This window comes from Physeter macrocephalus, chromosome 11, assembly GCF_002837175.3.
Source record: "Physeter macrocephalus isolate SW-GA chromosome 11, ASM283717v5, whole genome shotgun sequence".
Taxonomy (NCBI): domain Eukaryota; kingdom Metazoa; phylum Chordata; class Mammalia; order Artiodactyla; family Physeteridae; genus Physeter; species Physeter macrocephalus.
In genome coordinates this window covers 93,822,902-93,844,871 of record NC_041224.1, presented here as the reverse complement: position 1 = coordinate 93,844,871, position 21,970 = coordinate 93,822,902, and the positions used below count along the sequence as shown (strand labels likewise).

The 21,970-nt window shown below is 55.2% G+C and overlaps 1 protein-coding gene across 4 annotated transcripts in view; it reads right to left on the bottom strand.

Annotated features, from left to right (window-relative positions):
• Positions 1 to 2,048: 2,048 nt before the first annotated feature.
• The window catches only part of SHF (Src homology 2 domain containing F), a 24,131-nt gene continuing 4,209 nt past the window's right edge, over positions 2,049 to 21,970 (bottom strand). Inside the window, exons 2-8 of one of the 4 annotated variants that reach the window (XM_028496099.2) lie at positions 21,556 to 21,860; positions 12,812 to 12,953; positions 9,682 to 9,894; positions 8,112 to 8,252; positions 6,653 to 6,824; positions 6,391 to 6,510; positions 2,049 to 2,909 (exon numbers count right to left, since the gene is read on the bottom strand). In XM_028496099.2, coding sequence (XP_028351900.1) covers positions 2,723 to 2,909; positions 6,391 to 6,510; positions 6,653 to 6,824; positions 8,112 to 8,252; positions 9,682 to 9,894; positions 12,812 to 12,953; positions 21,556 to 21,860 — 1,280 coding nt within the window. In that variant the 3' untranslated portion in view covers positions 2,049 to 2,722. Of the gene's footprint in view, positions 2,910 to 4,896; positions 5,024 to 6,390; positions 6,511 to 6,652; positions 6,825 to 8,111; positions 8,253 to 9,681; positions 9,895 to 12,811; positions 12,954 to 21,555; positions 21,861 to 21,970 lie in introns of those variants that run through there. The other 3 variants (XM_055088262.1, XM_055088261.1, XM_055088260.1) reach the window with 3 other exon arrangements.

Here is a 21,970-nt window from a genome sequence, read left to right as displayed (position 1 = left end):
GGCTGGCAAATGCCTTAGAGAAGGTAGAGGGTAGACCCACAGAGAGCAATTTACAGGACCCCCTCAGCACCCCATTCTGACAGCACAGTTGATCTTTTCTGCCAACTTTTTAAACGTGTACTGTAGTCAAAACCTGCCCCAACAGGCCTCAAGTGCTCCTCAGCTCTTCTCTCCTCTTCTTGCTCTAATAGCCACTTTTATAAATAAGCCACTTTCCTGCCTTAGGGTTTCTTTATTCTGCTGCAGGGTGGGGTCCACTCACGCAGCCAGCTCACCGGAGGCTGGTCCACACGTTCTCTTTGAGCTTGCCTGTACCCACTGACTAAGGGAACCCCTCCAAGGCCAAGCGCCCCAGCTAGAGACCCCTTTCCCTTTTCAGGGGCACCTTTCCTGACAGAGGGCCTCTCAGGGCAGCTAGTGTGGGGCTCCTGTGGCCTGGTCAGAAGGGGCAAAGGGAGGTGTGAGGGCTTCTGGTGACGGTGGGCTGGGCACAAAGAAGGGAGCAGTGTAGCAAGACACAGCAGGAGTCTGCAGGGAGCCAGAGTTCACTGGCTTGCTCCAGGACCTCAGTTACTCCCGGTCCTCTGAGCCATGGGAGGGTGGAGCACCTGTGCCTATATGAGTCTTCTATGTAGTGAGATGACAGCAAGGAGACTGATGAGCACATCACCTAACCTCTTTGGGCCTCTGTTTTCTCATCTGCAAAACAGCTGAATGCCCTCCAAGTCTACTTAAGAATAGGGCAACCTCTATGATGGAATGTTTGAAGCAGGACTCAATTTCAAGTGATCCTTTCCACTGTCCCCACAGAATTCTTGCATTCGTCAGATCACATATCCTCGATTTCGAGAAACTAGCCACTGGATTAGAAAATCCAAATTCCCGTGCTTCACACCACGCTTGGGAGTTGCAGGTTTCGGTTCTGGAGGAGGCTCTCAGGCTGCCCTCCTAGGGCAGCCGTCCCGAGGGTGTTAGTTCAGCCGGTCATCGGGAGCTTCTGTTCAGCTGGCCCGTGGGAGCGGGAGGGCGGGCCTGGAGTGGTTTGACAGCAGCTCCGCCTGGCGGCCCAGTGGTATTCCCCAGGGACTGGGCCCCAGGCCTCGGCGGGTTCCGGCTGCGGGCGCGGGCTGGGGGGCCGCCAGGGCCGCGGGCGGTGTGGCCCCTCGGGTAGAGGCGCGGCCAGCAGGGGGCGCGCGCGCAGACGGCCCCGCCAGGCGCCACAGCCACGAGGGAGATCCGGGCCCGGGCTGGCCGGCTGCAGGTCTCGGGGCCGGACCGATCGGCCCGGGGCCGCGGGAGGCACGGCAGGCCCACGCTTCCTCTGGAAAGGAAACGCAGTCGGCCGTGCCAGCTTTCCCGCCTCCGCCGGCGCGCGGCTTCCGCGTGGCAGGGGCGCCCCGCTCCCTCCCGCCTGGCGCGCTGCCTCTTTGTCTCTCTGTGGCTCCCCTCCTCCCAGACAAATGGCTTGTTGGCAGGAAATTAGATGCGCTCTCGGGGAGCCGCGCTCGTCGGGGCGGCGGGGAGGGTGCGCCGCGCGGCAGGCCGGCTCTGGTGCCCCCAGCCGGGGGGAGGGGGAGCGAAGGGGGATGTTTTGACATCTCGTCAAAGGAAGGAACTTGATGCTTCGAAAGTGCTTTTCACAGCCGCCTGTGTCCGCTCCAGAGCTGATTTATAAACAGAATCTGTGCTCGCTCAACTCCCTCCCCCCGTCAGCCGGGGGGCGGGGGGGGGGGCGGACGGGAGGGAGCTGCGGCGCTGGAGGCGCGGAAGCGGCTGTGCCTGGCAGGACTGGGTTTATTTATTGCCTCTGGCCCGGAGCCGGGGCGGCCCCGGGCCTGCACAAGTTCCCTCCGGCCGAGCCCTTCCCCTCCTTCCCCACCCCCAATGCCGTCTCCATCCCACGGGTCTGTCTTCCCGAAGCCCCGCACCAGACTCCGGGCGGAGCCCGCTGGTGGTTTGGGGGTGGAGGCGGAGAGGTGGTTAGAGCGCCCCGAGGGCCCGCGTCCAGCTCCATATAAACAGAATCTGTGCTCGCTCAACTCCCTCCCCCCGTCAGCCGGGGGGCGGACGGGAGGGAGCTGCGGCGCTGGAGGCGCGGAAGCGGCTGTGCCTGGCAGGACTGGGTTTATTTATTGCCTCTGGCCCGGAGCCGGGGCGGCCCCGGGCCTGCACAAGTTCCCTCCGGCCGAGCCCTTCCCCTCCTTCCCCACCCCCAATGCCGTCTCCATCCCACGGGTCTGTCTTCCCGAAGCCCCGCACCAGACTCCGGGCGGAGCCCGCTGGTGGTTTGGGGGTGGAGGCGGAGAGGTGGTTAGAGCGCCCCGAGGGCCCGCGTCCAGCTCCATTCCCAATCCACCCCTCCACCCCTGGGTAAAGAGGGTGGCGGGGAGGAGGTCGCCACCTCTGCCCTAGGGGAAGAAAGGGGCTGGAGCTGTCTATCTTAAACTCCTCAGGAGATCAGCGATTCTGAAATCCCTTCCTCCAGGGGCTAGCCTTTCCCCCCAGGGAGTCATCTATCCTCAGCTCCAGACCACCTCTTACTCCAAGGCTCCAGTAGTCCTTCCCTTTAGAATAAATTAAGGAATCTCCAGCTGCCACTCGATTCCAGGGAGAGGGCAAGAAAGGTTTGAGAGATCATGTGGCCCACGAAGGGCCACAGCCCTCAGCCAGGGGATGAGCACAGGGCTGGGTCCAGATCTGTCACAATGCCCGGGCCTCACACCTACAGAGTCCGGATGGCCACGGGGTAGAGCAGGGACATGTGCTCGGCCCCCTTAATGGGCAGCTTGCGGCTGGCGTAGTGGTGCACGATTTCAGGGACGCTGCTGAAGGGTGGGCTGTTCTGGCCCAGCACATACTTGTGTTCCTTGGTCCGGGACAGCTTCATGTGCATGAAGCCCTGACTGCTCCTGGGAAGAGGAGGGGAGACCCTGGTGAGTGGGGCCCTCTCCGGTCGTCGTTACCACCCCACCACCCGCTGCAAACATGGTTGTTCCAAGCCAGCTGAGAGTGGAGGCAACTAGGGAAGGTGGAGGTCAGTCCAGGAAGCAGGGAGGGGATGTAGGGGATTTTGTAAGTAGGCAGCAGTAGGTACTGGCTTTGTGGTGAGGGCACTGGGTGTGCCAAGAATGTGTGGGTGGTGAGTGTACAGCGTGTGTGCAGGTGGAAACAAGCTATCAGCACCCCCCCCCAACCCTGGGATCCAGTCGCTCCTGCCTCAGCCTATGCACCCCCCCCAGCCTATGCGACCAGGGCCAGTTTACCCTCCCCCTCCTTGAGCTGTGGGGGAGGACATCTGTGTGTGGGGAGCTCCTGGTGCCTCGTGAACACACAGACACCCTTGGCAGGACAGTGGGTGGACACATGCGACAACCAGGCGAATCTTGGTTGGGGCTCTCCTGCAGAGACTAGGGGAGAGAGGGAGCTGGACATCACCCCCAAATCTGGGAATACTCAGCTGCCTTGTCCTGGGGACATCCCTTCACCCTCCTGCTAACTGGGCCTTGGGCCAATCTCCCAGCTCATCTATCCAGCTCTTCTGCCTGGGATGACATCATCTGTGAGGCTGCAGCTCCATCCCCTCCCTCAGAGAGGACATGCTCCACTGCCTCTCCCATCTCCCCACCACAATCCAGGAAATCAGCATCAGTGCCCAGCCCTGCCCACAAGACAAGGACCCTGCTGCTCAGAGCTCTGGCCAGCTCCCAGCAAGAACGTTTGTTCAAACTACCACAGGCCTGGTCGGCCAGGCCCCAGGTCTGAAACTCCAAATAGGTAACGGGGAAACCATGCTGGGGAGAGCCCTGAAGCCCGAGTACTTGTTTCTGCTGGTCAGAGCCTACTTGGGAACAAGGCCCGGGCTCAGAAGCTGGTGTGGGAGGTAGGACTGGGGAGGGGGCTGCCTCCTCATGAGGTTTGCCACCCTTGAGAGGTGAGGCTGGCAAACCCCCTCACTTGCTTCCCCTGTCTGTGTACAAAGAGGGCTCTGACTGGTCCCATTTCACTAGGGCCACAAGTGAGAAAGCACAGAGAGTGGGGAGACTAAAGAGGAAAGGGATGGGAGGAAAAAAACAGGCCCTTAACACCATCCTTTTCCCTCCCGCCCCCAGGGTACAGTTCCCTAAAGCCTGGGTGTGTGTGTCAGGGTGTGGGACCATCCTTCATCTGCAGGGCTGAGATAACGGGCTGAAGTTGACAGTGACCACGAAGGCCCTGGGGAAAAGAGCAAAGGGCCTGAGGAACACGTACAGCCCCTGGGGCAGTAGAGAGGGGAGGCAGTGAGTGGTTGCCCTCCCCTGTCTGCCCTATGCCAAAACCCAGGCCCAAGGCTATGGGCATCAGGGTAGGCCCTGTGCTCCCACAGTCTGGGGACAGCTCCCTCCCCACAGTCCACTTGACAGAATCCCCTCTCCTGAAAACTGTACATTGTATCTTCTCCTTCAGGGACAGATCTGGCCAAGAAGGGCAACAAGTGGCCAGAGATCTGAGTTGGCAGCTGAGCGCTCAGCCTCCACACCTGGATAACTGACCTCCTGGGACGAAGTCCCAAGGGTCCGTTAAGACACAGCAGAGCCCTTGCCTGACCCTCAGGGAACTGAGGTGGGACTAGCTGGGCCGCAGGGCTAGGGCTGGCATGGCTTTTGGAGGAAGCTGTATAATTACCAGTGAAAGCCCTTCCATTACAGAGAGAAGAGAAACCATAATTCTATTTCAGAGAAGCCATTTATATGTAAACGAGGCTCTGGCAGACAGATGCTGGTGGGGCCTGATCAGTGTCCAGGCCGGCCTCCCCCTTTCACTCCTCAAGATAAAGCAGGGCCCAGGCTCTGCTCTGCTCAGGAGCCAGACACCCCCGATGTCTCCTCTTGCCTTGGACCATACCAGACTTGATGGGGGGTGGAACTGTGTAATGGAACAGTGTGGTTCTTGGAGTTGGCCTGAGCTGGGTTCAGATCCTGCTCTGGGCACTTTATTAGCTGGTGGCCTTGAGCAAGTCACATACCTCTTTGAATCGATTTTCTTTCTATAAAAAAAGAGATTGATCTTGCAGGACGGTAGCTGGTTTGGAGATGGTATGTATGCTGCTTGGCACATAGTAGATGTTCTATGAATCTTAACTATAATTTTTGAAGCAATATACATTCTGAAGTTATGTAGATCAAATTTTTGACAAATGAATTTTTCCTAAATGCTCCTTTGATGTTATAATTTGCAGACTCCCCCAGCATAAGAGGTGGAAGAAACCTAAGAGGTATCCATTGACATATTTTTGCAAAGGTAGAAACCGAGGTCCAGAGAGGTTAAGTGATTTGCCTAAGGTCACACAGCTAGTTTTATTAAAACCAAGAATGAAATTCAGGTTATCTGACTATAGTCTGGCATTTTTTCCATTATCTTTTAGTGAAGTTGAATAATTATCCTCCAGTGTTTCTGTTTAATACTCCCAAATTTCCATATATTGGATATGTCTGAAGTAGGGGTATACCTGTACTCTAATGCCCCCTAGAAAATGTGATAGGAAGTGGTACAGATGCCCCAGTAATGATGGGGGATGTGGATGGACACAGCACTCTGACAGGCTGCTATGTGGGGTGCAGGTTCTACTAGGCAGAACTCCTAGGTACCAAGAAGAGGACTAGCCATCCTCCTGCCAGTAGAACCTGGGAGGCTGATGCTGGTCTCTGTATATCTGTGCCCGGAGTGGAAGGCTAAGGAGGAGGAGGAGGACCCCTGCCTCCCCTGCCTCTTCCAGGACCCTTTAAAGCTCAGTTGTCAGCCGCTAGCACCCAGACCTTCTGCCCTCTTCTTCAGAGTGAACAAGAACAGCTTTGTGTCCACTGCTCCATCCTCCTCCCAGCACCCAGCCTCCATCTCACCCTGTTGAGTCCCACGGGCAAAGTTCCTATCTCCTCGCCTGTACTTGTAGAACATCTTGGGCTTCCGTTAATAATGATGATAGTGATAATTCATTAAGCACTTAGCACTATGCTAAGTGCTTATTTCATTTAATCCTTCCCTGTAAGTCAGATATGATTATTCCCCCATTTTATAAGGAAACTGAGGCCCAGAGAGGTTAAGGGGGCCCCAGGCCATATAGCTAGAAAGTGACAGAACCCTTCTAAGCTGCGCTCTATAGCCTGACTACTTCCCCCAATGGACTCTGCGCTCCTTGGGAGCAGGGGCTGAGCCTCACACCTCTCCAGATGCCCAGGGCTTGGCACAGAGTCGGCACATGTTCACAGGGGATGAAGTTCTCCCCAGCCTGGCTGGGCATGGGAGAGATACTGGAGACTCCTCCTGTCCTGCTGGTTATCCTCCCACCGATTCCCCTTGGAGTCATCCTGACAGGCTCACTCTGCCTAAAGCCACCAGCCAGCAGGCCCCACTCACTTGAGGGACAGGGAGAAGTCGTTCTTGCTCGTCTCACTGTTGCGCACCAGGTAGCTGGCCTCTTTGCACAGCCGGAGCAGGTTCTCGGCATCTGTTCGACTGATGGCCCCGTGGTACCAGCTGAGGACAAGAGAGAGGAAGGGGGGCATCTCTGCTGGGTCCCTCGCTGTCCAGGCCCACCCATTCTGGGTGTCCCCTGCAGGCAAGCCGGTGCCAGGAGGGGAAGGGAGGGGAGAGTCCCCAGCTGGACACAGACACTCACACCTGGTTTTCCAGTGGCAGTGCTGGGTCTGTCCACTCCCCCAGGGGGCTGCTGGGCTCCACGCTTAGGGACTTGGCTGACTTGGGGTTCCCTGCAGAGAGTCGGGGAGGGAGCCGCCCCTTCTCCTCCCGGCCAGGTGACAGGCAGCTCTTCTCAGATCCTTCAAACTGGGCTGTGGGGGACATACCAGTCATAGACTCTGAGGACCCTAGAGATAGAGCCCTATAGACTAGCCAGTGCCCCATCCCCATTTCCAGCCAAAAGGAGGCAAAGGAATGTTCTGGAAGGGTGGGGCGTGCTCATGAGCCTGACCAGCTCTAGGGACAGTATCCTAGGTCCATCCCTGGGTGGGGCGGGGGCGGGGGCGGGGCTCAGCTCTCCTGTGCCACAGGGCCTCCCAGTCCCCACACCGTGGCAGGAGAGGGGAGACAGCAACACGAGAAACCACTTAAGCTCCTCCCTCTGGAGGAGCTGACAGCCTTCCCTTATTCCATCCCCCTCAGGGTGGCTTCAGTGCCGATAATATTGTTTCTTTCTCCTCCTCAAGAGTTCATTACCGTTCTCCAAATCACCCTGCCAAGCCGTTCTGCAGAAATGACTTATCGATCTGAGAACAATTATCTGACTCCCCTTGGTGCCATCCTGACAGGCTAATCCCGCCCAAAGCCGCCAGCCAGCCCGCCCCTCCCCAGCCCCCAAGGTCGCGGCCCACAGGCTCCCCTCCCCCACCCACAGAAGCCCAGCAGAGGCAGCTCTGGCCTCCCAGACTGGGACAGGCATGACCACTGAGCGTGCCCAGGGAGGGCTGAAGCCAGTGGGCCAAACGGGCACGAGCACACATGCACAGATGACAGAGACCCTCCTTCAGCCTGTATTTACAAAATACCCACTCACACCCACGCACAAATGTACAAACAGGTGCTCATGCCTGTGTGCGTATGCACAGATGCAAGCACACCCCTGGCTGCCCATTCTGGGTAAAACTGAAAGTAGATGAAGTGTTCAGTGTCTTTTTTCGCCCCATTTGGGCTCTTTTTCTCTCCGTGTAGCACTTTCAAGCCCTCGTTGTCTTTCCAGTCACCAGATACAAAGATCAAACCTTTCCTTTAAGGAGTTAGATACTTCCTGTGCTAGCATCACCCCTGCCTCAGGCGTTATTTGCACTGCTGAGGGATCTGGTCAGGCAGAGCTCTGCCCAGAAGACTGAATTTAGAATAATAGATTTTATGGCATGGGGGGAAAGATATTTGGAAGGGGCCTCCCTCAGGAGATACCTTCCCCACACCTTTAGGGGAGGGAGGAACGTGTACTTTGTCCCTTCCATCTTCCTCCAGGGCAAGGGGGATTCCTCCTGGGTTCTCTGAACTCTGCCCCACCTCTCTGCTCCTCCAACCCAATCCACAGGGCCTGAGGGCTGAGAGGACACATCACCCTGGCCAGAAGCCCCCAAAGGACCCACCGCTGCCATCCTCCAGGCTGGACTCAGGGAGGGGTGAGGCTGGACCGGAGATGTCCCTGTCCCCGTCGGGAAGGGAGGGGCTGCTGTCCAGCTGTCCCACCGGTGGAGGCCAAGGTAGGTCTTTGATGACCTTAATGTCAACTGGAGCCAGTAGCAGCAGGGAGAAGAGAGACAGACAGGGACAGAGACAGAGACAGAGAGAGGCAGAGATTGAGACACCAAAACCCAGAGCCAGGACACAGGACAGCCTAGAAAGGAGGAGGGTCAGAGCAGAGGCAGGGGCGGCTTCTGAGGGAAGAACAGGACTCTCAGAGGACTGGGCGGAGCCACACTGACTGCACCATGGTGGGTGGGAGGCTCCAGGAGCAAACAGCCGGACACAGGGTCTTGCTCTGCCAGCCCCACAGGTCCCCTTTATTTGACCTCCCACAAGCCTCCAGGGCCCAAAGGGCCCAGGCAGGGAGGAAAAGCAGGACCAGGAGCTGCCCATACTCCCCAGCACCGTACCTGGACACCCACACAGCATCCTGGCACGCCCCACCTTGCCTCCCTTCCCCCTTTCGCCTGCAGCCTGGGAACTCATGGGCAGCAAGACTGAGACAGCCCAGCCTCAGGCTGTCAGGAAAACTCAAAAGCGGGAGCAGATGTTTTATTGAAATTTACCCGCCACACCCTCAACCCTGAGCCTTGACAATTAGGAGAGCCATGCCACTGGCAGCTGCAGGACTGCTAACAGGTTTCCTAATGAGGAGCATAGATTTTCCCATTAAGCAATTCAAACAGTATTGATTCTCCAAGGAGACTTCTGGAGATAAACGGCCCATCCTCAACGGCGCAGGCTTTACTGGAAACAAATTAGGAACCTGTGGTTTCCCAGTCTGGCTGCGGGGGTGGGGAGGACAGAGCGGAGAGCCGGCTCCAGCTCCAGGATGAGCTCCTTGCCCAAGGAGGGCTGAGGAGGACATGGGAGTAGGGATGAGGTCTAACGGCACTGAAGTCCTTTATGTTCTCACTGAACAAGGCTCTTGTACCAGGCTCTTGTATCACCCACTCAGGCCCTCTCTATGTTGCACTCTGGGCCTGGGATGGACACTGGGGTGCTTGGTACAGGAGAAACCTGATGATTTCTCCCTCTCCCCACTGTTTCCTGCTCCTGAGAAATACCCTTGGGGTTAGGCTATACACACAGTGGGTTTTCACTGTCTGGAGTGTTAAATGCTTTCCTTTGTTACGTGTAAGTATTTCACATATGCCACAAGTTTTATCATTTTGTTTGGAATTTCTTTATTTTTAAGTATACCCCGCCTCCCAAAAGACAGAAGTGGCACAAGCCTCTTGGCCTCTGAGAGGTGGTGATGCAGGAAGTCATCCCCGACCCTGCACACGGCTCTGTGTCCACACCGCCTAACTCACCACTGTCCATGGTGCAACTCAACTGCACTTCCCTTGAGCCCAGCTCCTGCCCCCCCCCGCCCCCCCCCCGCACTCCAAGTCCACTCCTCCCATCCCCCTGGGCCTGGAAAGCTGCTCAGAGGCCCCAGCAGGCCTGCCCTCTCCAGCCGGGACTCACCTGCAAAGGCTCTGGAAATCCTCTCCTTTTTCCACTCCCAGGGCTGGTCATACTCCTCAGGGGGTCTCTCGTCGTCCTCTGGCAGGCGGGACTCCCGGGGCCAGGAGGCCCCCTCACCTTCCGGGGTGGCCCCCTCCTCCTCCTCCTCTGGCTCATAGGGCGTGTCATACAGAGGCAAGGGCTGAGCTGCTGTCTCCTTGGAGCCCCGGATCTCTGCCAGGGCAAGGCAGGAGGGGAGGTGTGAGCAGTCCTGGCTGCCTGGCTCAGCACCCCCCGGCAGCGCTCCCCAGCTACAAGCCTTCAGAGGAGAGGCTGGCTCTAGGGGGAGCCCAGTGGCCACACATCTGGGGTCCCTCACCCTCAGAACACCTCTAGGGTTCCAAAAGCATGGGACCCAACAGAGGCAGGGGCAGAAAAGTACCAGAGTGAAAGACAGAAGAAAGATCCTGCGATGGCCAACAAGGGCTGGGGAGCTGAGGCTTACACATTTAGGAAACTGAGGCAGCGTCCATCTCCTTGCTACTCAGATCCATTTATTTCCTTTTGTCCCAAGTTATGTCATTTCGCAATCAGAAAATCCTTCTTTGTTGCTCAGGTACTGCTGACCACCCCCTCTTTGAAACTGTCCCCTTTGGACAAGTCATTTTCATGGACTGTCCTCCTCTCCCATCACCCCTGTTTGGTCTCTTTCCCTGGATCCTCTCTTGGTCTCTGTCCGCCAGGGCCAAATCTTATTAATTTCTGCCTGCCCTCACTCTCCAGTCTCATGGCACCCTTTGCATCTATGTTTCCAACTGCCATAAAAATGTTTCACTTTGATGTTTCAAACTCACTGCTTTCCCCCCCAAATTCTTCTAGTCTGTTCTGTGATCCTCTTTTGGGGATCACTGACCCAGTGAAAATCTGATAAAAGCTATGGAGCTACTCCCCAGAAAAATGTGCGAATTTTCACATACAATTCCACAGCACTCATGGACCTCCTGGGGATCTACACCCTTCTGATCTAAATACAAGAGCCGCCCTCTCACTTTCTCCATTTCTGTCTACTACACTGCTCTCCTTGGTCCTGGCCCTCCTTCATTCTCTGAATCCCATGTGTTCAGTGCCAATACCTGATGACTCTCCCCCTCAACTTTCCACATTTAGATTACTGCTAGGGTGAACCTCCAATCTACAGGCTCATGTTTCAGGGGCTCCATGGAATAACACTCCCTACTGCTCTCTGCTCCCTCACCCACCCCTCCCAGGGAGGGAGAACAGCTTATCTGATTGGCCAATGGAAGCTTCCTTTCTTTCCCAGATCTGCCTACTTGCAGAGAGAGAACATTCTGGTTCTTTCTCCTCCTGCCCTCGTGCAGGGGCCTATAGCTGTCCTGAGTTGCCCAAGCCTGAATAGGCAAGCTTAATTCTGTGGTGAAGTATTCTTAGTTATGTCATTCTGGTGACATAGCTAAGTAATGTTCTCCAATCAACTTTATCAGTAATAAAGCTGGCATTGCTATCTCCATCTATCTGTTTCCTTAATCCTATTCCTCAGTTATTTCCAAGCTCAGAGGGGAAGAAAGGGGTGTTAATTATTGGTCCCTTAAAGTCTCAACAATTTCCACGATAGCCTACTGACTCATCTTTCTTATTTTTTAATTAATTAATTTATTTATTGGCTGAGTTGGGTCTGTTGCTGCACGCGGGCTTTCTCTAGTTGCGGCGAGTGGTGGCTACTCTTCGTTGCGGTGCGCGGGCTTCTCATTGCAGTGGCTTCTCTTGTTGTAGAGCACAGGCTCTAGGTGCGTGGGCTTCAGTAGTTGTGGCTCACGGGCTCTAGAGCGCAGGCTCAGTAGTTGTGGTGTGCGGGCTTAGCTGCTCCACGGCATGTGGGATCTTCCCAGACCAGGGCTCAAACCTGTGTCCCCTGAATTGGCAGGCGGATTCTTAACCACTGCGCCACCAGGGAAGCCCCCTAACTCATCTTTCTGATGCTCAGTTCTTCTAGTGTGTTCTGTACACCAAAGCCTCAGTAATCCTCTAAAAATGCCATATTCATCCTGTTCCTTTCTTTTTTTTTTTTTTTTAATTTATTTATTTATTTATTTTTGGCTGTGTTGGGTCTTCGTTTCTGTCTGCAGGCTTTCTCTAGTTGTGGCGAGCAGGGGCTACTCTTCATCGCAGTACACGGGCTTCTCATTGTCGTGGCTTCTCTTGTTGTGGAGCACAGGCTCTACACGCGCAGGCTCAGTAGTTGTGGCTCACGGGCTTAGTTGCTCCGCGGCATGTGGGATCGTCCCAGACCAGGGCTCGAACCCGTGTCCTCTGCATTGACAGGCAGATTCTTAACCACTGTGCCACCAGGGAAGCCCCCATCCTGTTACTTTCTTGCTCAAGAATCCATAATGGCTCCCCTCCCATTTTTGGAGCAAGTCCAAATGCCTCATTTGAGCCTTCAGGACCTTCACTACCCCTCTTGGCTTCTCTCATTTTAGCTCTCCTGTATGCCCAGCACTAAGATTATTTGCCTCTGAACAAACCTTCCTCTCATCCTTCCCTGGGGCCTTGGCTTACACTGATTCACCCCTGTCCTCCTCTCTGATCACCCACATTGTTCCCTTTCCCTGGATGCTTTCTTGACCTCTGTTCCCCAGGGCCAGGTCTCATTCACTTCTCCCTGCCCTCACTCCTTGAACTACTTACTTGCCCAATCTCACGTGCATTGCATCTGCATTTCTAGTCATGTGTTTCCAATTGCCATAGATGTTCGCTTTGACGTCCCATCATTTCAGACCCATCACCTTCCCTAAAGCTAGTGATTCTCTTCTTGGGATCAATGACCCCCAGCCCACACCACTAGCTTGTCATTCGTGACTATCCCAAATGTTTCTATTGTCTGACCTTTGGTTGTATGGCCTTCTCTAGCACCTCATGTCTCAGGCACCACAAGTCCCAGCTTCTTCTCCAAAATGACTATCTTGAAGGCAATGGCCACCCTCCCCAAAGACCCAGCAAAGGCTTTCTCCATATTTTCTAGGGACCAAGGAATCAGTCCTTAGACTTATGGGTCCCAGAGCCTGTTCTGCAGATATTCAGGCCTCAGGGAGCAACCCCCCACCCCACCCCCACCCCTAACTCCATCACTCACCGGCCATCATCTTTTGGGCCTCATAGGGCTCCATGTAACCGTCATTTTCGGGGACCTTCTCTGGGGCTCCTGAAGCTCCTATTGGGCCTTCACCAGTCTCCTGAACATCAAATGGATCCGCATAGTCTTCTAGAATTGCTAACTTTGGGAAGAGAGTGAGGGGAGCAAGCTTCAGACGTCTGAGAGACAGCTCTGCTTCTCCCCAGGATGCTCTGTCCATGGGAGCAAGAGTCCCGGGCAGGCTGCCCAGGAGCTTGGATGGGGAGAAGCTCTGGCTCTTCCCTTGCAGGGGTCCCCACTAGGCTGCCAACAGAATGGTACATCTTTTCTGTTAATTTTATGCCTCTGGCCCATTCCCTAGGCTAAATGGACAGGATGAGGCTCTGGGCTTTAAGGCCTGCCTCAGTCAGGGTCCAGGCAGGACCAGAGCCTATACCAGGTGGCCTAACAGAGGGAATTAATTCAGAGACCTGGTTATAAAGGTTCTGGAGTTCAAAGAATAAGCAGGGAACGGTAGGCAACTGGGGGATTAGCTTGGTCCATGCCTACCATTGCATTCCCAGATGCTAAACAAATAAGTATTTGCTGACCATCAAGGAAGGTACTGACTTTATGCCACAGTTCACTGGTTTATCCTCACAACATCCTTCACAATGTCATGTGGGAATTATTATCCCCATTTTAAGGATGGAGGCTCAGGGCAGGTAGGGAACAACATGCCCAAGTCCATTCCACGTAAGTGGAGAAACCAGGACTGGAACCTGTGCGCTTTGTGCAAAATCATGCTGGCAACCTGCTACCACTGGGCATTTTGGCTGTCCTGGGAGAGAGACCACCTTAGGATAGCCCTGAGAAAGCCAGGGTTTGGGCTCTGCTGAAATCCCCCGGGCTCTTGGAGGACAGGGACAGGAAAGGCCTGGTCTTGGCTCTCCCCATCCCAGGCTGCAAGCCGCACACGCTGCAGAGGAGTTTAAGGTGCTCAGGGTGGGGCGCAGCTGGGGACGATAGAGCCTTTCTCCAAGCTGGGCACAGGCTTGTGGGGGACCTGCTGAGGCAGAGACAGAGCACAGCCCGCCACGCTAACTGCACCTTGGGGCGGGAGAGCGCCACACACCGGGTTGCCAGGCGTTGAAAAGAGGTAGCTCTGGGGCCTGCGGCATGGGGAAGGGACCACTCCTGCCTCTCCCCTATTCTCGGTCTAGGCTTTTGTTCTGGTCCAGATCAGGACTGTGGGAGACAGTTGGGCAGGGAGGCTGTGGTGATGACCACCTGTCCTGGGTTACAGGATCTGGGACCTCTAGCAAGGCGGAAATGGAGAAAGAAAACTTCCCACCTCAGAGACCCCTTCTGCATGTTCCTTGAACCCCCACTGGCCCCTCTAGGGGTCTCAAGCGTGTCCCAACAGCTCCTACCATCTCATCCATCAGTTCTTCAGCTCCTACTCGATTCACCTTGTTCCAGTCAAGACCCCCAGCTCCTTTACCTCCCTCGAATCTCTGCCTGCTTCTGAGAAGCCCACCATCTCGGATCATCCCATCACCTCCACCAGAGCATCCACTGGCCTGGGGCTCTTTGTCACTTCTGTCCCTCCAGCTCCAGTAAGCACCTGGTTCACGGTGGGCACTAGAAAAATGTTTCTGCTAGATCACTGCCTATTTCCCCTTACAGCCCCCCTCTCCTAGTCCTCCTTCCTTCAGTAAGTGCAGAAAAGGAATCCACTCCTACCCCGAGCTGCTTCATCCCAGGCCAACGGGCACCCACAGTCTCACCCACCTGACCAAGGGGCTCTGGAGCCAGCCCATTGGGTACCCACCCAGGTTGGCACCCAGCCTTACACTCATATGTGGCAGCTACTTAACAGTAACTGAATCAACAAATGTGCTGTCCTTAACCCTTGCAATGGCTCTCCAGTGCCAAAAGAACAAGTCCAAAGTTAAAGGGATTTAAAGATTCCACTTTGCTCTTTGGGTTCTCTCTACCCACCCTAGGTTACTTTGTTACCTGAAAGCTCTATAATCTCTTTCTTATCTCAAAGGCTTTCCCTTTACCTGGATCAGATTATTTTTCTTTAGAAAGCCTTCCATTCTCCCTCCAGGTCTGGTTAGGGCCTCTGTGCTGGGCTATCAACACACTGTGTAGTAAATACTTGTTTTATTATCTGTCTTCCTGCAGACTGTGAACTTCCCGAGGGCAGGAACCACATTTATTGCTAAATTCCCAATACCTAAAAGTGCTCAGTAAATATTTGTTAAATCAGTTCATATAAAAGAGGAAGGAAGAATGGACAAAGGAAGCACTTTTCCTTGTTCATTCAGAAGAGGAGGAAGCATGAATCTGCCTGGAGTCAAACACGAGGTATGAGTCCCTGGAAGCTGCTCAATAAGCAGAAGCACCTGGCCCAAGCCCCAGGCCCCCCTCTCCAACTCCACAGAGCCCCCCTTGCCTTCCCTTAGCAAGCCCAGTCAGAGCTGCAGGCAGCGCCCTTCCCACTGGAGGCCTGGGCCAGTGCCAGGAGCTGCACCCCCTCCTGGCAGCTCGGGGCCCATGGGCACCCAGGTGGCAGCTCTGTGGGCAGCTCAATGGCTCCTCTGTTCCATTCCTGGCTCCACACCCTGCTCCAGGAAGCCCTGGCCTCCGCCCTGGGCTGGGGTGCCCAGAGAAGCCATCCACAGGGCCGGGATCGGAGCAGCAGCAGAAACGCCTGCTCCGAAGGACGGGCACCCGACCTGGACATAGAGGACCTGTCAGAGACCAGACCTGCTTTCCAAAACTGCTCAGTGTGGGGAAGCTGCCCCTGTAGGCTTCTGACACCTTTGCTCTAGCATGATTTACTTTGTTTATGGGCCCTCTACCTCTGCCGTGCTCACTGTTGTATACGGCATCCATCACAGGGCCTGGCACACAGTAGGTGCTCAGTGCGCATTTACTGGATGCTCGAAAGGCCTCCTTCTACCCAGACTCCATCTTCTGGAGTGACACAGACTCTCAGATCTGCATTCATCCTAACTCTGACCGACCAGTAGGGCCTGTAGGAGCAGCCTGTCAGGAGAATGGACATTTGATAGAGATCAAAGCCTTTGGCTCAAGGGCAGAAAAGGAAGGAACTGGCAGGGAAGGCACCTAAAGCCAGGGCTGATATTTAGGCAAATCCTCTGGTACGCTATTGAAATGCTGAAATATTTCCAAACTAGGAGGTAAGTAGCTCTGCCCAGAGGGCCCCGTGGCTCCCTCCACTCCTTCAGGAGGGTGGCAGGGTGCCTCCAGGACCCTGGTCTTGCGCCTGTTCAATTGGGCAGTGCTCCTCCCAAAGCAGCTGGCAGGCCTTGCCTCTCCTTCCTGCCCAGGCCTCTCCTGAGGTAGCCGGCAGGCCCACCATCTGGTTGAACCCTCCACTCTGCAGCGGGGCCCTGCTACAAGTTTCTGACCCCACCTGTGGGGCTTTTGAGGCCAGGGGAGCAAAGGAGACACATGTCATGGGATTTGGGCTCTGCAAAGTACCCGAAGTCTACCACTGTCCCTTTTCTCCATTTCTTTAGTTTATATTTAATGTCTGGAAGCCTCTGGTTTTGTAATCTGTAGAATGGGGATGGTATTAGCACCTACCTCATAGGACTGGGTAGAGGACAATGAATGTAAAAAGTCCTTGGCCCAGAGGCTGGCAAGGAGTCAGTGCTCAATAAATGTTTGCCCTGATGATAATCTCTTTTATTCAGGCATTAAGACCCCAGAGTTCAGGTGCTTGTCCAGGGTGCACAGCTTGCAGTAGCAGAGACAAGAAAGACAGAGACCCAGGTCTCCTGACTCTCATTGCCTTGCCACAGATTTTCCAGAAAAACTGGGAAATGTAGCATCTTCTCTCCTCTATTTGTAGATTTAAAATACACCTTAGCATGTTAAAGGCTCTGAGAAGTCCTGCAACCAAAAGACTAACTTAATTTTGTTTAATTCAGCATTTCTCCAAACTATTTAACCATGAAATCCCTTTTCCACTGAAAGTCTGTCAGTCTGGGAAATGGTGTACTATTGATATTTACCTTCCTCAAGATTGAACTTTTTGCACTTTCTGTTCCCACTTACTTCCCAATTTTATCTGCCAGGGACACCTTCACATGAAACAAATTTGTTATTATCCTTTTCTAATAACAAAGCAATGCCATGCTTGTAAAACATTCATCACAGACATGCAATTGATGCTACCAAACCTTTTAAGACCCTTCTAAGGTATGTCTGAGGCCACTTTGGGATTGGGTGGCAAGTGCTGGCCTTCAGCATTCAGGAAATGGCGAACTCAGCACAGAATGCAATCCTCATTCCTTCCTTAAGAGCCTCCTTCCCCTGGTTCATTAGCAAATGCTCAGTGGCTACTTCCTCTCTCTGCAGGCCTCCTCTCAGCAGGTGCAAAGGTCCCGTGCAAAGGTCCCATACATGGTGCTGGCAGCCAGTCTGGAGTCAGGCTGCCCAGCTGGGAACCTCAGCTCTCTAACTAGCTGTGAAACCATGCAAGCATGACTCAACATTGCTGTGCTTCAGTCTCCCTTTTTGTAATGCTGGAATAATAACAGACTTGTCCTCATAGGGTTGTTGTAAGGATCAACTGGTCTAATACACATCAGCTGCTTCAAATGGTACTACATACGAGGTGGAGGCTCAGTAAATGTCCACGATTATATTATTAAATACAAAGAACAAATTCCTGGATCCTCCAAGAGCACACAGTGACAGACACAAAACAAGTTCCCGAAGAGTGAAGCACCGTGAGGTGCTATGAAGCCACATGGCTGAGCCCCACAGGCTCACTGTATGCAGGGTTTGGGCCCCACCTCCACTTCCATATCATATCACACTGGTTCTCCAGGGCAACGGGAGTAGGCTGCAGGTAGCCCTCCAAGTCCCGGGCCCCAGCCAGCTGCTCCATCCAGGGTCACAGGGTCCCGGCTGTTCCTGGCTCCCAAAGTGTGGAGCACCAGGGCTGCGGTGTCACTGAGTCACTGCCCAAGCCAACAAGCCGCAGTTGTCTTCCAGAGGGAGGGAGTGCTGCAGCACGAGAAGGCAGCAGTGGATAGAGTGGACAGGCCTGCGGGCCTCAGCCCTCCTCGAAGCACCAACGGCAGTGGCACCAACAGCAGCACAGGCCACAAAGTTCAGATCCCTTGACAAGAACCCTCCTCCTTTACTCCATCAGGGGACACAAGGACACGTGTGAGATAAATGAATCAGCCCTCTAGACTCTGCGCAAGTCATATGAAAGAAAATTAAAGCAAACAAGGAAACAAACTCAAAAAAGGCAAGGACTCGGTCTTCTAGTTGGTGAGTCTCTTTCAGCGCCTAGGCCAGTGTCACTTAATGATACTCAAACACTCAATGAACACTGGCCAGGGAGGGCCCCTACCTGCCCTCCTAATCCCAGGGCAGGCATGTCTTGTTCATCTTCTGACACCCGGAATGTATCCTTCACTTTCTTCTTCCCGCCTATCTGTTCACTCATTTCCAAACTTGGGCCCAGAGGATCCAAGTCCATGTGAAAACCATCTATGAGGTACAGTATTCTTCAAAGTTCTTAATATTTCGGGCCCTGTGAACACCAGTGAGAATCTGAGGGCTGTGAGCCTTTTCCCAGAAAAATGCTCATGCCCCCAAATATGTGCACAGTATTTCTGGAGGTTCATGAACCCTAGAAGCCCCTCTGTGAGCTAAGAACAAGAACCCTAGTTTGAATTCATACAGGGTGCCTGACTGTCTTATTGTTCACATCACCTCTCTCTCTCTGTTTTGCTCTCTCACTCTCTCATTCTCTGTCTGTCTCTTTCTCTCACACATGTATCTTGGCATTATGGAGGCAAAGGACACACTGTGCAGATGGTCAGAGGCAACTCAAAGCTTCATCCAATCAGGGCCCCTCTCCCATCCCCATCCCCCTTTCCTAATTAGATCAGGTTTTTCCTGTTGAAGGTCTGAGAAAAGGGAGCAAAGCAAGGGAAGGCACAGCTCTCTAGCCCCTCTGCCAGAGCATAGCCTGATGGCCAGACAGGGCCCAGTACCAAGAGGGAGTCTTCCTGCAGCCAGATGGCGAGGCCCTGCCTGCCTGGTGCAGGGCGCAGCTCCTGCTGTTCCCACACCTGCCCTGCCAGGCCTGCCCAGATGGCCACCCTTGCACCCCTGCCAACTGCAGCCGTGGGTCTCAGGGTGGGCCAGCAGCCAGAGCCCTGCACGGGGAGAAGGCTAATGGTCCTGAGCCCCCAGGCCTCTCAGGGTCCTGTCTGAGGCCTATTCTCTCCAGCCCCTACATCCACTGGGCTCATTCCCCTTCAATTTCTCTGGGTCATCACAGAAGCATTTGTACCCATTTCATCAAACCTCATGATCCAGCTCCTCTCAGGGGGTTGTGACCCACCCAGCACCAGCTGCTGGACTGCAAAAGGAGAGAAGTGAGCCAGCCCAAGGCGAAACCTGGTCCCCAGCCTCATCTCACCTCAGGAAGAGACTCAAAAGCAGCAAGCCAAGAGGACCTGCAGGGCTAAGCGGAGGAGGAACTGAGACTAAGGAGAAAGCAGCCACACAGGACAGGAACACCACCTCAGCAGGGCCTCGGGGGCCAGGCCGGCTCATCATCCAGAAGGCACAATCCTGTGTGAGCTCTGCAGGCAGGTGCTGACACTTGGGTTTAGGCTAAGGGGCTCAGGTACCTAGTCTGGACTCTTCCTAAGAAGATCCAAACTCCGCTCCTAAAGAGGTGGAGCCGCTCTCTCTGAATGGTGGGAGGCCCCAGGTCAGCATCCCTGCCCCTGGGCCAGCTCAGATGGCATACTGGGTCTTTCTCACACACCCATTAAACCACAAATTGTGTGGCTCCTAGGAAATCCTGCTGGATTTCATTCCTGTCCCTGCAGCTGACAAAGGAGTCAGATACCTCTTAGCCCTCAAGGTCTGAGCAGCCCACAGATCACAGAGACGACCCAGGGAGAGGCATGGATGCCCTTGGTGAGAAGAGGCTGTGGGTTTCTGCATGGTTGTGCGGGCACAGCCCCTTCCTTGGGGTCTCTGTGGGAAAGTGTACAAGGGGAACTTTAGTTAGGGGAGTCTCTGACCCTCAGGTCACCCTAGCAATGGAGAGTCACCACTCAGGACTTATTGATATTTATGCACCACCCCACTTTATGCCAAACACTGTGTCAGGCACTTGGGAGACACAATATGAGGATAAGGTTCTTGTCCTGGAGGAGCCCACGGCTTGGTGGGCAGCCTGTTATGCCATTCCAAGACGATACAGAGAGGAGGAGGGCCAGGGACAGTTCAGGCCCACATGCCAGCAGGCAGTGGTCGGGAGGAGGAGACTAACTGATCAATAGTAAGAACAAAGCCTAATGCTCCCTCCGCCTCACTGCCGCCACCACCATCGGGGAAAATTAGGAAGAGGAGCCTAAGGACATGTGAAGAAAGCACAGGCTCCTTCTGCAGGCGAACAGTCCTGGCCCAGGATGGGTAGCCATGCCCCATGGCAGGAACTAGGGGAAAAATAATTCACATTCCTGAGGCTTCTGCTCTGACCCTGACACATCTCTCTTACCCAAGAATCAGGCAGAACAGTGGCGCGCTCGCAGCTGAAAGCCTCAGCCCTGGAGCCAACAGATTCAGACAGCAACTTTGCTCTCCAATCAAAGAAAACTGTGTTCTCTGCTGAGGAGAGGGGAGTAAGCCCCAGAGTGAGCTCCCAGGGGTAAGTGAAGAGGGACAATAGAGCTAGGGCAGCCCACCGAGTCATCGTCCTAGAATTTAGGACTACAGGGACCTGGGGATGACTTTCAGCTGTCAGGGAGGGATAAGGCCGCACTGAGGTTGGGCAGGGGGTGTCTTCTCTACCAGGGGCCTTTGAGCAACAGTGGATGATCTTGGAAACAGTGAATGCCCAGCCCGCCTCTCTACCCCAAGCCTGCAGACCCACAAAAAGCTCTAGCCACCCTCAGAATGGACCCGGGGAGCAGGAGGCCAAGAGGAGAGGAGGAGTGGGCTCAGTTGCTTAGCCCCGTCTGGGCAACAGGTTCTGAGCACTGACTGTCCGCATACCTGGGGGAATAAGGGAAGGAGTGCAGGAGTAGGCCTGCCTGGACCTCAGTGGTCAGCATCCTTGGTGAAGAGCTGCATACTGCCTGTTCTGGCTTCCTGAGAACAACAGTCCACCCGGCTCCAGTCCCACTAGGTAAGGCAAAGGCCAGCTCTTGCCGTGTCCACAGGGAGAAACCCAGCCTTCACCTCCTTCCTGGGGCTTCAGCACCTCCAAGGATGCTTGGGCTTTTTTAACAGGAGGAGGAGTGGAGCTTTGTGCTGGCTCTGCCCTGAGGGGGAGGGGTCAGAGATCAAAGGGCAGTGAGCTGCTGCTCCCAGAGGATTGAAAGGCCATAAACTGGGGAGAAACGGGCTCAAATCCCGTTAGAAAAAAGGCTCCCCGATTAGGCTCTGGGGTCTGCGATGAGGAGAGCAGAGCTGGGAGGGGGAGGGTCACTAGTTCAGGGGCTATAATAAGGGAAAGAGGCAGAGTTTGGGGCGGACGTCCCAAATTAGAAGGTCGAGAATCTGAACAAAGGTGGATGAAGGATCTGAGCCCCGGGGTCAGGGACTAAGATCGCGTCCGCCAGGAACCGTGACACCAAGGGGCCCGGCCCCGGTCAGGCCACCATTGTCCCTCTCGAAAGCCCCAGACCTCCGACCACCTCTCCTCCTTGCCACCCCCCAACCGGCGTGGCACTCACCCTGTCGCTGCTGGCGGGTGGTCCAGAGATCCGTTCCTCGGGAGGAGGCGCTGGGGGGCCAGGGGTCTCGACCCGAATAAGGCGGTGGGGTGGCGAGCCGTGGCGCGGGGGCGGCGTGGGGCCGGGAACGGCAGGGGTGGCTAGAGCAGCGGAGCCGGACGGCCCCCCGGAGTAGGGGTCTTCGAAGTCGCGCTCCTTCTGCAGTCGGTAGGCGGCCAAGATGTCCGGGGGAGGTGCGGGGGGCGCGGCCGGGGAAGGTGCGGGGGGGCGGTAGTCCGGCTCCGGGGGCGCCGGCTTGCCCCCACCTCCGCCGCCGCCCCCCCCGCGGGAGCCCAGGTGCTCCCGGGGCCACTTGGCCACTCCGCCGCTGCCGCCCCCTCCTGGGCCGGGTCCCGCCCCTCCGGCGGCCCCGCGC